Here is a 14,336-nt window from a genome sequence, read left to right on the forward strand (position 1 = left end):
CTCACTCTGTATCATCGTGTGTAACCGAAAGCAACGAACGGTCTTTTCAAACAGAAGAAAATTAAATCACAGCGTCCTTACGATGACCTGTTAAAAGATTTGCAAGGAAAGAAAGCTTTGATCGATTCCAAGCGTTCGACGAAAAATGAGACAAGTTTTTTCCTTTTTACAACACTACGTATGGCTATGTAGAAATACACGTAAAAAAATACACCTCAGAAACAGAATGAGGTTCTATGAGAAAATCGGTTTACTTTCTGTATGCTTCAAACGGAAGTACGCGCACAAAGAGAGACTTTTTCGTAGTAACGTTAATGTTCTTTATATACGATTTTAATAATTTAGTAATTAGTGTCTAAAGAATTCATTCGATTAAAAATACTATTAGTACAACTAGAAGCGCGCTATCTAAATTTATTGCTGTCGAAATGAAACGGAAATAGAAGCCCTTAAATGAATGTAAAGAGATAATGATCGTACTGATCATGAGCTAGTAATAATTATTCACAGTGGATCACCCTTCGAAAATTTATTTCGTTATGATCGATGATTAATTAAAAATGTAACATCGACCGCTACGCCTCAGATCCCCGGCGATTAAACATATTGCTTACACAGCCATACGTTCGATACGCGAGTGAAAAAACACGAACACCTAGGAGGAATAGATTATAGTTCAGGGACAGCACTCTGTAGAATTAAACGTTTCACGAATTATAGCGTGGACTCTCTTTTCATAGGATTAAGTTCGTTTGTTGTAAATAAGGATTCGGAAGAAGAGAAACGGGAAGATAATTCGTTGAAACCTTTCGAGTTTTCTGATTTCTTTATTAGAGCGTAGCCGGTAAGCGTTTATGGCAGCTTTATGAGGATGACTGGGGTAGCGACCGTCGTTAAAAGTCATCGAAAAGAAAACCTGACCCAACGGTGAATCAACAATAAAGACGAATAAATCCATAATTATTAACAGTAGTGTGTAGTGATATCAACTAATGTAATTCAACTAAGAAACAATAAAATCCTTCTACTTATTTTTTCTGTTATCTCCTCCTCTTCCGTCTTCTGGTTCAGAAAAAAGGAACGAAAAGAAAAAGAAAAATTAAATATGTTATGGGCGACAGGGGACAAATCGTAAAAGAGAGAACAAAAGGGATGCGGTAGAGTGGAGATCAGAGGTGTTCAGTTCTAACAATTATCTCATTCGTCGTTGACAATATTATAATAATAATAATAGCAGGAGTTCACGGCTCTCTCCCATCGATCACCTCGCTGAATGGAATTAAAACGCAACTACGTAAATATTGTATTGCGGGCTTACCATAGTTAGGTCTCTCTATGACGCCTCTCTTTTTTCTGCACTCCTTTCTGGCAATTAATACTATATTTTCGTTACAACTTTACGCTAGTTCCACCCTCGTACAGCGTTAAACACTTTCCTTTCTTTTTTTCATCAAATCACCTCTTATTCCTTACGCACTTTTTCTCACACATACGCGCATCTTCTTGCTCTTCTTCATTCACTCTCCCTTTTCTCACACTCTATCACCCTCTTACGTTTTCTTCATTTTAATCTTCCACATAGTACAGGATGGCACACCAATATCCCAGAACAGAAAGGATAAAGTGTGGTCGCAATATATCCTTGCTTCTTCGCGACCATCCTGCGTGACACGATGACGACCCTCGGCGATTTAATTAAAATTTCTCTGTTTATCCAATAATTGTCACGAGGAATATCTTCGTGTCTTTCTACTTCTTTTTCTTTTTCTCTCTCTCTCTCTATGTATATATAATATACTTTATAAAATACATTAGTTTACAAACAACGTGGATTAAGTGCCGACGTCTCGCGGGAGTTATCACAGCTCAGATTCCATCAGTAGAACGTCTCGACGAATAAATCTATTTGGGCGAAACTAGTGGAAGAACTCTAGCTCGAAAAAAAGAATGCACGTTTTCGTGTGCGATCACGGTCGAATATTCCGCGTTATCACTCGTGCGAAGTACTCGATAAATACATTACGCTACATTTCATGTTCCTTCTGAATCCTTTAAACGTATTAAAATCACAAACACATGATTTCATTCTTGACCTCCCACTCTTTTTTCTCCGCTTTGTTAGTTGATCACGGAAAATGATAATAAAAGTATATTGGAGGTAAAACGGAACTGCGTTACAGAGCTGCGCAACCGACTGGCAGAGACGTCGATCATTAGAACAATAAGACTATCTTATCGTGCTACATACATATTTACAAAAGCCTCTGGCATGGAGGCACTCTGTCCCTTCTTTCAATTGTTAATTCCCTGAATCCGAAACGTGCACTAATGCGGGAAGCAACGGGAAGGCGTTCATTTAAAGGGGAGCTCTGCTTCTTTCTAATAATGCGGATTCTTCTTCTGTTTTTCTTGTCTTTTTTTCTTTTTCAACATAATTATCCGGTTAAAATAAATATTTTTTAATTATTATCTGCTGGAAATCACGATCCTCGTACAATTCGATGATTCGTCTGAACGAAACTGTGATTTGGAACGTTATTCAAATAAAATTGATAATTGATAATTGATAGTGCATGTTCCGGACGTATCTACATTGAGGCAAGATCCCTTTCAACGAATACCCCTTCACCATCCATCGGACCACGGATGTACCTACGCTATGTCATACGCTCTTTGAGGTTGCATCGGTACCGAACACAAAGAACGTACAATCCTGAACGGCTGGTTGCATGATTTGCAAAAATATCTTTCAACTATCTCCTACATTTTTCTTGCTCGTTTTTTTACTTAATTTTTCCAAATACTAACTTTTCTCAACGACAGGGGACTAATATCTTTTTAAAAGTTAACGGTAACTGTCATCCTTGCGCGAGGGTGATTGGATGGTATAATTTCCTTCCTTTTTTTTTACTGTGATAGGTAAATTTCTAATTTTTTCTTTGAACATAAAAAAAGATATTATCGCTCTTAAAATGAATGAATTTCACGCGGCAAAACATCGCTATAATATCGCATCTCTCTATCTATGTTCGCATTGAATTAGCAAGGTTACGGGATAATTAGATAAAAGTATGACACGCTTTCTTGTGTCGAGTCTAATTCTTGCGCATTGAAGGGAAAGAAAATATTCGGGCCGTTGCAGCGGCGATCTTCCTTCTACTTTTCTCTCACTTTCGGATCCGGCAATTTTCAACAACGTACCAGCATCACACAGATTAATAACTCTGATAAACGAGAAATAACGAATCGTTACAACGTCAGGATGTTTTCGGACCACAATCTCTTGCGAACCCTCGCTCTCTCGCGTCCCTACGTATCCCTAAAAGAAATTCATACATTATACTTTGATAAACGCGGCTAATAACAGTTAATGACGTACTAAATAAAGCACTGGAAGAAGTAAACTACCAAAAAAGTATTTCATGCAAAAGCATACAATCTTCAGAATGATTACCTCAGGATCACTTTTTCCAACAACATAGACAAACGACCCTCTGAGTGATTAGTAGGAAGTAAGGACTTGAGGATTTCCCTAATAAGGGCTTCGGTCATTCCCGGTGAAGTACGCTCCGCTGTTTCGAAAGCGTTACGTAGCTCTTCTATCGCTCCACTGTTCTTACCGATGCCGCTTCCGCCCTCGCCATTATTGTCTCTTGCCGAATATTGATGTTTCCGTTGAAGCTGCGAGACAATAGGAGTGGTATAAGCAATAAATTTTTGCTTCTTTGGCTGTCAGCGATCTGTTGCCAACTCAGAACGTAACTAATTAAGTCATTTTAAAGTACTCATAAATCATCGATATTTTCAGAACATATTCGATCGGTTATTCTGTGCGATGCATTTCTAGGAGAAAATTATTTACCTCGGAAAGTAAAGGTAAAAGGACACTGGAAAGAGCCGCGCTCCACGGATGCTTCAGTTCCTGCGAACTCCTTGGTCGCTGTTTCTCTTCACCCGGCCTATGATCCACCATAGGCACGACAGGTACTTCCGGTTTACTACTATTCATCTTCACCTTCGCGGTGAACACTCGTTCTCTGTCCCTGTCTCTGTCCCTTTCTCTCTCTCTTTCCCTTTCCCGTCCTTCTCGGTCTCGTCCATCTCTGCTTTCCCTACTATCGCGCATTTCCTTCAACTCCCTTAATGAGGAATCTCGATTGAAGTCCCGGTAATCTCGGTCCTCTCGCTTTTCTCGTGTATCCACGGGCGGCGGTGGCGCGGCCTCGTGTGGTCGGGACTAGAAATCATAATTAAATTCCAGTTATGATGACCATGAAAATAAATCGGTCATAAAAGACACCGATTCGTAAAATTGCGTCGGTCGCCCGACCGGAGAATCCCTTGAGAGAAACATAAACTTCGTCCTTCATCCTTGTATTGAATTCTTTATTACACAGAAACCATGCGGACGAGTAGTGAAATGAATGATTTTATAAAAGACTGAACACTCACCGGTGTATGCTTAGCTTGACCATCGCGTACCGAGTCTCTCGACTCACTTCTCAAGTGATTCAGCGTGGAATCCTTCGGCGGAGATCTCGAGGCACCGTTCGCATGAGGCTTCGCCTGTTGATTGTGATTCGTGGATCTATGGTTCGGCGTGTGTGTGATAGTCAACGAGGTCGGTTGCTCATCGAGCGGTAGCATCGGTACCACAGAACCCTTTACCCCGTGCGGACCCTTCACGGTCATTATCCACGGCTCGTCCATGTCGCTATCCTGCTTAGATTCCTCCCTAGAACCGATCAACGTACTATTGAGTTACCTTTCAATTCTATTCATACTTACGAGACACTCTCATACTTACGAGTCCGAATTTTCACTCTCTGTTTCGGATTCCTCGCTGCGCTGTGACTTCCACTTTTTGTATCGGTCTATGAGATCGATCAAGTACGAGTTCTTCTTCGCTTTCCTGATGAACTGGAACTTTAACAGCTCTTTCGCTGTTGGCCTCTGAGAATGCGAAAAAAGAAACAAAAATTACGAGGTATTACAACACTAATAAGACTATTGAGAACTTCGGATTGACGAAGATTCTTTACGAAGTACATGCTTGTAGGGCGAAAATTAATAAAGTGATGCGTGCACAGATATTTTCCGAGCTGAAATGCAGGTTCGTCGTGTCGTTAGATGGGAATCAACTCACGTTTTCGGGGTCCTTGTTGAGACAGGCTTCGACGAATTCCTTGAACTGCTTCGTGTAATTTCCGGTTAGTTGGGGTGGATTGTTCTTCGGTATGAGAAACAGGACCCTCATGGGATGCAGCTCACTGTTTGGCGGCTCTCCCTTAGCCAATTCGATCGCCGTAATGCCCAGCGACCAAATGTCAGCCTACGGAACAAGCGTTCTCTGCTTTACGACGCGCGAGGTGATAATCGCACGCTAATCACGACGCGACCGTTCTCCGCGCTTTCCAGGAACTCCTCGCGGAGAGTTGCAGTATACTGTCGGTCCTAGACTCTCTAAATAAACTTTGTGCTCACATTAATCCGGTTTTATTAGCACGATTAATTTTAGCGAAATAGTGTATGTTGTTGAAAAATATATTTGCATTCTTGGAGCGTGTGGTTTCTTGTATACACAGCGTATACCGTTGAACAGAGGGGAGATTATCAAAGTTAACCCTACGCTCGCATTAATCTATTCCTATTAGCGTGATTAATTATTCTCTAGTGAAGCGAATTTATGCTTGTTATTCAGAAAAACATCTGACCCTCCGACGCGGTGTACAGTTTCTCCTGTACAGCAAGGAGAGTGTACGGTTAAAGAGAAGGGAGATTAAAGTTTCCAGGAAAGACCGCAAAGAGGTAAACAACGTAACCATGTTGAATCTAGGGACGGAAACTCAGAGGTAGGTAATAAAATTAAATCTCCCAAGGTACGTGACCGGACTGTAACCCGCGTGCGATGCCCTCGAGTACGAGACACAGCGAAAATGAAAAATCTACCGAGAACTAAGGGGACGTTGTCCATATCCTGTTCGTGTTTCGCGAATTACCTTGGAATCGTAGGAAGCTTGCTTGATGACTTCGGGTGCCATCCAGAATGGTGTACCGACGAAAGTGTTCCGTTTGCTGGTCGTGTTGGTCAACTGTCCGGCGACACCAAAGTCGGCTAATTTAACGTCACCCATTTCGCTGAGCAGAACGTTCGCCGCTTTGAAACAAACAATAAAGACAAGTTTAGTGTAAAGGAGACAAAATATTTGTCGTTCTCTCGGTGCCACGTGACAAAGCGGTTTTCTCTCCCGTTAACGGAACGCTAAAAGCGAATTAATTTCCTTCTGTATTTTCTCTTTTTGGTTGTCGGTTGGTAAATGTACCTTTAATATCGCGATGAAGTTTCCGTTCACTGTGAAGATAATCCAGCCCTTTGAGCACCTCACGCAATATCACTGCGATGTGCATTTCCTCGAAGCTACCGGCCTTCATCAAGTCCAGGGCCGAGCCGCCACCCAAGTACTCCATAATAATCCATAGTTTCGTTCCCTGCAAACAGAGGAAGATCCACGCTGTACGAAACCCACTGTACTGTGCTTTGAGTCTCGGAACTTTATCTGTGTCCGTGTCTCGAGATTGTCAGCCAATCTTTCATCTCGAATCTCAATATGAAAGACGGTAATATAAGAGATATCCCGCAAAATTTTTAATGAAAGAGGAAATCCATGTAAATTAACTGAATTATCATAGCAGGAATTAAAAAATATAAGCGTATGCAATTTGTAAAACGATGCGTCTTTATTAGTAACGGTAATTTTTGTCGTTTTAACACGCGGCATCGATAAAGCCGGCTTCTTTGTCGATAATTATATTCGACGTCAATGTTCAATCACTGCATTCTCGGGCTCATGCACCTGCGCAAGGTTGATTCATCGGTATTCGATAATCGCGTCCTCATAATCGACGGATTAACCAGTGGCTCGCACAAGGATTCGCGCTCTTTGGTCATCCGGTTGTGAAGGAATCATTAAGCAGGTAGGATCGCGATGAGGTCGGGATGATGACTCTGAACTATTTAATATATATAGCCCCGGTTTGATCGCCTTCGAGCACGGCAACGATAGAAAAGGGAATGTTATTCGAGATGAGTTAACATCGTTGTAGAAACAAATCAAAGGTTCAACGGAATCACCGATGTTAAGGTCCGTGCTCAAGCCCTGATCGTGACAAAGCATCGGGAGCTAAAAAATCGTAAGCGATCGTTATGCCGCGACGGTATAATAGCAGAGAGAAATTTGCAAGGGAAATCCATTAGAATCGTAGCCAGGCATCAACGAGAAGTATCGAGACTGTAAATCAAGCGCGAGAGAGAAGAAAACGAGAAGAAGCGAGAACATCTTCTTGGGAGTACTCCTGAAGATCTCTCGATCATGTTCCAGCCATCACGGCGGACGTCGAGGTTGACAGCACTTGGCACTTTATGGGGTATAATTTTCACGTAGCCGAGCTCGGGGTTCGGCTAGTGGTTCTACATTCATAGCCGAACCTCCGTAGTGTACGCGTATCTTTGCCCATAAAATGGTACCATTTATCATCGTCCTACGGTCAGAGAAGGCGCAATGCAGCCCGACTGCGTTTATTCTCATGTAGATCCACGTGTCGACGTAGGTGGCCAAGGCTCGCGAGGGTTCGTTCAACCCGGTTTTCAACCAGGCCACTTCTGCAGACGCAAAACGAGGGGTTGCTAAATCATTCCCCCCTATCCGGTAGACACTTCTTCCTCCTTCCGCCTCGTGCGTTCACTTCGAGAACCGAAAAGGGATGGAAAGAGGTGGTCGGGCGGTGAAGTAAACGCGAGGCGTTACGATGCTTTCACTTGCATTTTGCTTTGCTAGCGGCAGGCTCTCATTCTTGTTCTTTTTCACGTCGAAGGATTCCTCGCTTCGGGTTCACGAGTGTCTCGCCATAGGGATGAAAATAGGAAAAACTGCCGCTCTTCAATTATCTTCCTCCGTTCTTTCTTTTCCCATTCTCTTCATTATTCCTCCCACAAGGAAGAATGTCATCTTCCTTTCGTGTTTCGTAGACCAAGTTGCTCTTAATTAATGAACACGGAGTGAAGATTAATAATTACTCTCGGTCATGATAAAAATGCAAACTACTATCCAAAGAAAATTGTAAGACTCGTCGACCTGTCCGTGCCACCGCGTTCTTGAATCCTTCCTTGCTTATTCAACAACGTTGCGATCATCAATCAAGGCAAGCATTCCGATTTTATTTCACATGGACAGTAAGAAAAAGAGACCCGATAATCTAGGGGCGAGTGGTTCAAGCAAAATTCTATAGTTGCCCGTAGCGTCTTTTCGTCCTCCACGACGCGCCGTGCCGCTATCCCTTTGCATAATTCTTCCTCACGATTCTTTTATCTCAGAGGGAGAGATGATTACTGAATGAGAAAACAAAAACAAAAAAAAGAAAGAAAGAGGAAGAAGAGGGGAAAAATGCTTTTCTGTTTGATGAATGTTCCCTGGGAATAAAAAACAAGCGGCGTCACGAGTGTGCCACGTCGCATTCAGAAACATTCTTGAGGAGGAGCTGAAAAGCGGCAGGTATAAAAATAAGCGACATGTCTGATAAACGATGAATTCGCCCGCCGTTTAGTTTCTCGTGATACGCGAATATCCATGCCAAATCCGTGTGACAATAGAAATGTCCATCAGGTGACACGGATCTAAAATAAACGTCGAATCAATTGATACGTCGATTCTCTAATCCTGGGAACGATCAAGCGCGTTTCGATGTCAAGAAAAACAACCACCGCCGGTGAACGATGTTTGAAATGAAACGCAACAAGACGCACGGGTCGTGCAAATATGCATTGCGCGATTTCCAGTCTGTCGCCATCGGTGAACGGGCAGATAGAGGCAAAAGCAAAGCAAGAGGAACATGCCGGACGAACGCGTGATTAATGGCCGATTTTGCTTCTCTCTATCGCGCGTGTCCTTTTGTTCCTGCGTTTCGCAAAACGGCAAGCGTGCCGGTGGCAGTGATGAACGATGCGACAGAATTAATCTTCGCTCGCGCGATTTTCGAGTCTCGCATGCTTGTTCTAACTGCCTCCGTCCCACTCTTTTCATTTGACTGTTCACTGACTGGATTTGGAAAATGTGCAATTAATTGCCGGTAAATAACGACGAAGAAGTTTTTTTCTATACAGAACACAGAATTCGATCATTAGAAACAATCGACCCCATTTTAGCAGTCCCGTTACTGTAAATTCTCCAGCGCAGGTTTCTTCAGGCCGAAGTCGTGACGTCGCGTCGCGTCGTGTTGAGCAACGCTAATCGGGTACCAGGATGCAGCGAGATACGGGGGAGTTTTTGCATAAAGGATACATACAAAAGGATAAGCAGAGGAGGAAGAAAGAAACGTCGAATTAACAGTGGAAGTCTGTCGACATCGGCTGGCGCGCTGCTAGAACGAGAGTGAAAGCGGACGATTTCAGCGGACTGTCAATTAGACATAATTGCTATGAAACGAAGAAGACGCAAAGAGGGGCGGTTGTTACGATATAAGAGAGAGAAAAAAGAAATTCATCGTCGCTGTGAGGTAGCGCGGTAACGTGGCGTGTTCTTGGATGGTCGTCAAATCGTGGAGATTGGAGCCATTAGAAAATTGGTCGGCTAATAATAGCAGCGAGGAGTCGTAATACGGTTACATAAAGTCGTCGTCGTCTTTAACACGAACATCTTTTTTTCGGGTTACGTTCGGATCCTTTTTCGCGCGCAGAGTGATTCACGGTTATTACTTCTGTCTGTATTAATTTTGCACTTGCACCTTTGAAAGGAAGCTACCGGCTCGCTATCTACGCCCGGGGATCTGCTTAACCCACATACGACTCATTTTATTGAATATCTCGCAGATCAAGACAGGGAGAACTGAAAATCATGGAAGAGAGTAGAAGTCGAACGATACAGGTATTCCTGTTGAATAAACAGATGGACGAACTAATCGATAATTAAAAAGTACAAGGACGAGCTGATCGCAATTTAGTTAACAGGTCAATCGTTTAGCGTCCGAAGCCGAGCGATCGCGTAATAAACGTCCAATTAGATTTATTCATTCATAAAATCTGAGATGCTCGTTCCAGTCTGAGCACGGCACAAGTACGCGTCGCGGGAGGATCGTCTTTTGTTCGCGAAACAATGAACCGAGCATAATAGGGAAGTAAGACGCCAATGGGGAATGCTGCAGGATTCTCGACGCCTAGATGCTGTACCGATATTCGAATCGCACCCGAATCGCTACCAGAGTTCTCCTTCAACCGAGAGAAAAAAGTAAACTTCCGGGGGTGGAAAGATATTAATTAATCTTAAGAGAAAATACGAAAGTTCAACGAGTTAATTACATTCATCGATCGAGATTGCGAGTATTTTCTACGTTTAAAATATTCAATCGACTAGTTTTGTAATTGTTCGAGGAGGAGGAACGTAGGTATTAAATAACGCGACATCTCGAAAAGATGACAATAGCGGGAATAATTCGAGTCTAAAAAGAGACGGTGAGGCGGAGGGAAAACTATGCGAAGGCAGCGATACCGTCACGACGAAGACGCCCCTCATCATTCCCAGCGCATCCGGATTGAGAAACAGTAAGGAGTGTCGTCGCCGAAGCGCGATGACTGTTATTGCTCGCCTCGACCTGCCAACCCGAATCGAAATATGTCTGCGAGCTTTCCTCGTCTGATCGAGAGAAAACTGTTGAAACCCAGACTACTCTCGTTTGCGATTTCGAAACCAGACGGTACGCGTCATGGCTCGGTAACGCAACGGGGTAAAAGCTTAGGGATACGTGTTCATGAAAAAAAATATGCTGGCTTTCATTTAGCCTGCTGCCTTTCTTCGACTCGTCTCGCCCACGTAGTGCTACCTGAATTAACCCCTTAGTCCATTAAACTGATGAAGAGGATTAGAATCGATACTCGCGAGCTACAGTCTTACTTGAAACGACGAACTGTTAGCCAGGCACAGATAAAACGGTGAAGAATTAAATTAAAAACAATACTAAGCATTTTTAATTAATTTTTAAATATTAAACGTAGACACCACGCAGCACCTTTTGGAGCGACAATTATCATGGATGTGTCATCGATTTTGCGCATTGTTCGCCTATTGAAGAAAGCAAAGAGAAGGATGCTTGGGTGCGAACGAGCAGAAAAGGGGGAGGCGGGAGACGCGATGGAAAATGGAATCTCGTAGGCGAGCGTGAGGAAATCTCCGGAAGAGGGCCGATGCTTTTGTTCGCTCTCGTCGCGTCCTTTTTCATTTCGTCGATGAAGAATAGGCATACACTACCCATCGAGAATGAGATTGCGGAGGACCGAGGATCCTTTTGTGCGCGCAGCTATGATTAATGGCGGCACAATAGCCGCGTGCCGTGGGATATAATCGTACGCAACACGCGGCCGAGGATCGATTTAATGCCGTTATTACCGTGGCACGAAGCGATTCCTGAAAAATCAATATGGAAGACATACATACTTCGCGCCTGACGTAAGGCCGTAATCTTCTACTAACACCGACCAATCCTACGGAATCCTTCCGGCTTTGTTCGCTCTCCTCGCGATTAGCAAACGACGAAATATTCTATGTCCAATATAATTGTTCCCATTTACATTATACCAAAATAATGCAGCTACTTTTACCTCCTATATTAATTTATGTAAATTCCGTAAATTATCCTATGCATTGCGTAAGGATATACGTAATAATTTCGGTCCATTAGGACGACGCACCGACGCGTTAAATCCACCCGCCTCATAACAGTGCGGAGTGAATCAAAACGTTCATTATCCTGTATGATAGCGGCGAGGTAGAGCAGGAGAAACGTTAATTCAAGACAAGGGTAGAAACAAGTGCGCCGATTTCCCGCAGGGAACTCGGAGAACGAGCGAACAGATTACAGAGACAGGACGGGATGGGAACTCTTCGCTTCCGAGCTCAGGAAGCGGAAAATTAAGATGATTACCTATGAAATGAAGCGATGCCCAATATTAAACTCCGCTGAGGGCTCTCCTTAATGACCGCGCGAAACGATCATTAGCAATCATTAGTTACCATCCGATTGTTCGCGATGTTATCAAGACTCAGCGTGGTTCAGATACGGATGTTTCAGTATCAGTTATCTAATGTAGAGAAGAAATAGACGAGAGGTAGGTAACTATGTAGTTGGGTCACGCTTGGAAGAGTGTCTACACAGGTTACCACTCACCAGGCGAGTTTGGTGAACCGTGGCAAGTTGCATTCTGCAAGTTCCCGGCACGCTTTCGACGCTGCCGGAGACACGACGCGTCGTTTAAGTCCGATGCTTTCATTGCATTATTTAGCCTATGCTATTTGGGAGCTTATGAAGCGTTCAAACTACTACACTTATGCCGATTTTCAATTGTACAAAATTATGCACGCGCGATTTGTATTTTTTAAACAATTTCAAATCAATTGAACGGTTTGTTCAGCTTCGACGAGATATTACTCTTCTCTATAAAAATTGGGTAGCTGGAATTGAAATACGGAACGAAATGGTGGAGCGTAACGTTCGAACTGTCTGGACACAATTTTATACTACGGCTCTTTCGAGTGAGCACGGCGAATCGTTTGCAGGAAGCGGAAGCGTGTACGCGACACTGTCCAGCCGGAAGCGATGGTTAACCGACCGTCAAGCCCTTCCCATTCTTCGCGTATGAAAAATGATGGGGGCGTATTGGTGGAGTGTCCGTAATAGCGGACCGAAAAAGGGGTTTCGCGCTACACCTCCGAAAATATTGTGAACATCCATCGGGTTGGAACGGGGCAACAGAAAGGCGTGGCTCGCGCGGCGGATTTTTCGTTCAACCGGCAATTCACTCGGCTACAACTTTTTACACCCGACCACGGTAATTTGTTCCACGGTGAGCACGCATCGACGGACTGCGATTAACCGAGGTACCTGCATAAAACCGCCATGGCTCACCCTGTTTTTCAATTACGAGGCACACGTGTCGAATCAAACCGCACTTGCCTGTGCGCGAAGTGAAATTAAACGGTATCGACTGTTTCATACCGCAAATGAAATTAGAGAGAACACCGAGATACAATTTTTAGTTTTCTCATATACTCGAACCAAATACGTACTGAACCTTGGAGTGATTATTTTTTTTAATAGACGGAAGCTGTGTTGTAACACGCGAAATTTCGCACGCCCGTATATAAAACTGTGAAAGAATTAAACGTTCGAGATTACCTTGAGATAAGACCCGTAATATTTAGTGACATACGGGCTGTCGCACTGTGACAGCACCATAATCTCTTGCTGTATATCCTCGATCTCATCTTCCGCCTCCTCGAGATCGATGATCTTGATGGCAACCACCTGCTGGGTCCTATTGTCGATACCTTTGAACACTTCTCCGAAACTACCCTTCCCAATTCGTTCTTGTTTCGTGAATATCAGCTCGGGGTCCACCTTCTGCAACAGAAACAAAGTCATCCTCGTTAGCCGCGAATTCTGTTACATTTCCCGCGAGTTTCACCCGCAAGGGCGAACAGTTCGAGAAAGTTTTTCGCAGCACGGCTTTCTGACAAATTCCGGAGAGACCGGGCCACTGCAATAGTGAAAGTTTTAGCAGACTTCGGCGGAGGTCGACGCTCCGCGATTACGGTAGTTTTAACAAATTTCGAAACCGCCGCTTCGCGTGTTTTGGCAAACCACCCGTGAGCCGTGCAAGACGGGGCGATGAAACTTTTAGCGATTTGAACGAAATCGACGGCAGTAAGCATATACCGCCGTTGCTTTGACGTGAGTTTTCGTACGTTTGCATCACGCCTGTTACATCACAGTAACTCTGTAAAAGCAAAGAGCGAAACGCGCTCGGGCAGATCGCCGATGCGATTCCTCGCGTTCTTTCACGCTACGAAGCGTTCAAATCCTGACTAAAGTGTAAGAAAATTTGATTCGCGGAATGAAGTGAACGCCGAGCGTCAATGACACTCGAGGATTTACGAAGAAGATCCACGTGGGACTTTCTTCGTTCGCGCGTCGTCCTTCGAAAGGCAAAGAATGCGGTTACGTCCGTGAGAAATGCAGTTCTCCTTGGGTCCTTTCTAACCGATGACACGTGACGTCATAGTGGATAGATGAGAGAAATGTGTGAATCCCAGTAGCGTGACGAATAATTAAGTAACATTTCTCTCGATTCCACGTTTCATAGAACATGACGATTTACCTGGCGATTATGGCAACTATACATGTTAGAGCAGCGAAATTTATTTAATCAATCCTGCTTTCATCATTATATATTATGCTAAGCTCGCATTTCAATATCGCGGTTTTTAGGGATGTATTGGCTGGCTATACAGTCA

General features: G+C 43.6%; 1 protein-coding gene across 4 annotated transcripts in view; it reads right to left on the reverse strand.

The window, feature by feature from the left end:
* Positions 1-807: 807 nt before the first annotated feature.
* Positions 808-14,336, reverse strand: part of GckIII (Germinal centre kinase III) — a 77,575-nt gene continuing 64,046 nt past the window's right edge. For all 4 annotated transcript variants that reach the window (XM_018031625.2, XM_018031624.2, XM_018031623.2 and 1 more), the window contains 9 exons: positions 13,219-13,443; positions 6,324-6,489; positions 6,000-6,157; positions 5,147-5,332; positions 4,808-4,953; positions 4,453-4,735; positions 3,863-4,237; positions 3,455-3,681; positions 808-3,319 (listed from right to left, as the gene is read on the reverse strand). In XM_018031625.2, the coding sequence (XP_017887114.1) occupies positions 3,310-3,319; positions 3,455-3,681; positions 3,863-4,237; positions 4,453-4,735; positions 4,808-4,953; positions 5,147-5,332; positions 6,000-6,157; positions 6,324-6,489; positions 13,219-13,443 (1,776 nt within the window). In that variant the 3' untranslated portion in view covers positions 808-3,309. The remainder of the gene's footprint in view (positions 3,320-3,454; positions 3,682-3,862; positions 4,238-4,452; positions 4,736-4,807; positions 4,954-5,146; positions 5,333-5,999; positions 6,158-6,323; positions 6,490-13,218; positions 13,444-14,336) is intronic.

The sequence above is a fragment of the Ceratina calcarata genome, unplaced genomic scaffold, assembly GCF_001652005.2.
Source record: "Ceratina calcarata isolate Rehan_Ccalc_2016 unplaced genomic scaffold, ASM165200v1 scaffold554.2, whole genome shotgun sequence".
Classification (NCBI taxonomy): domain Eukaryota; kingdom Metazoa; phylum Arthropoda; class Insecta; order Hymenoptera; family Apidae; genus Ceratina; species Ceratina calcarata.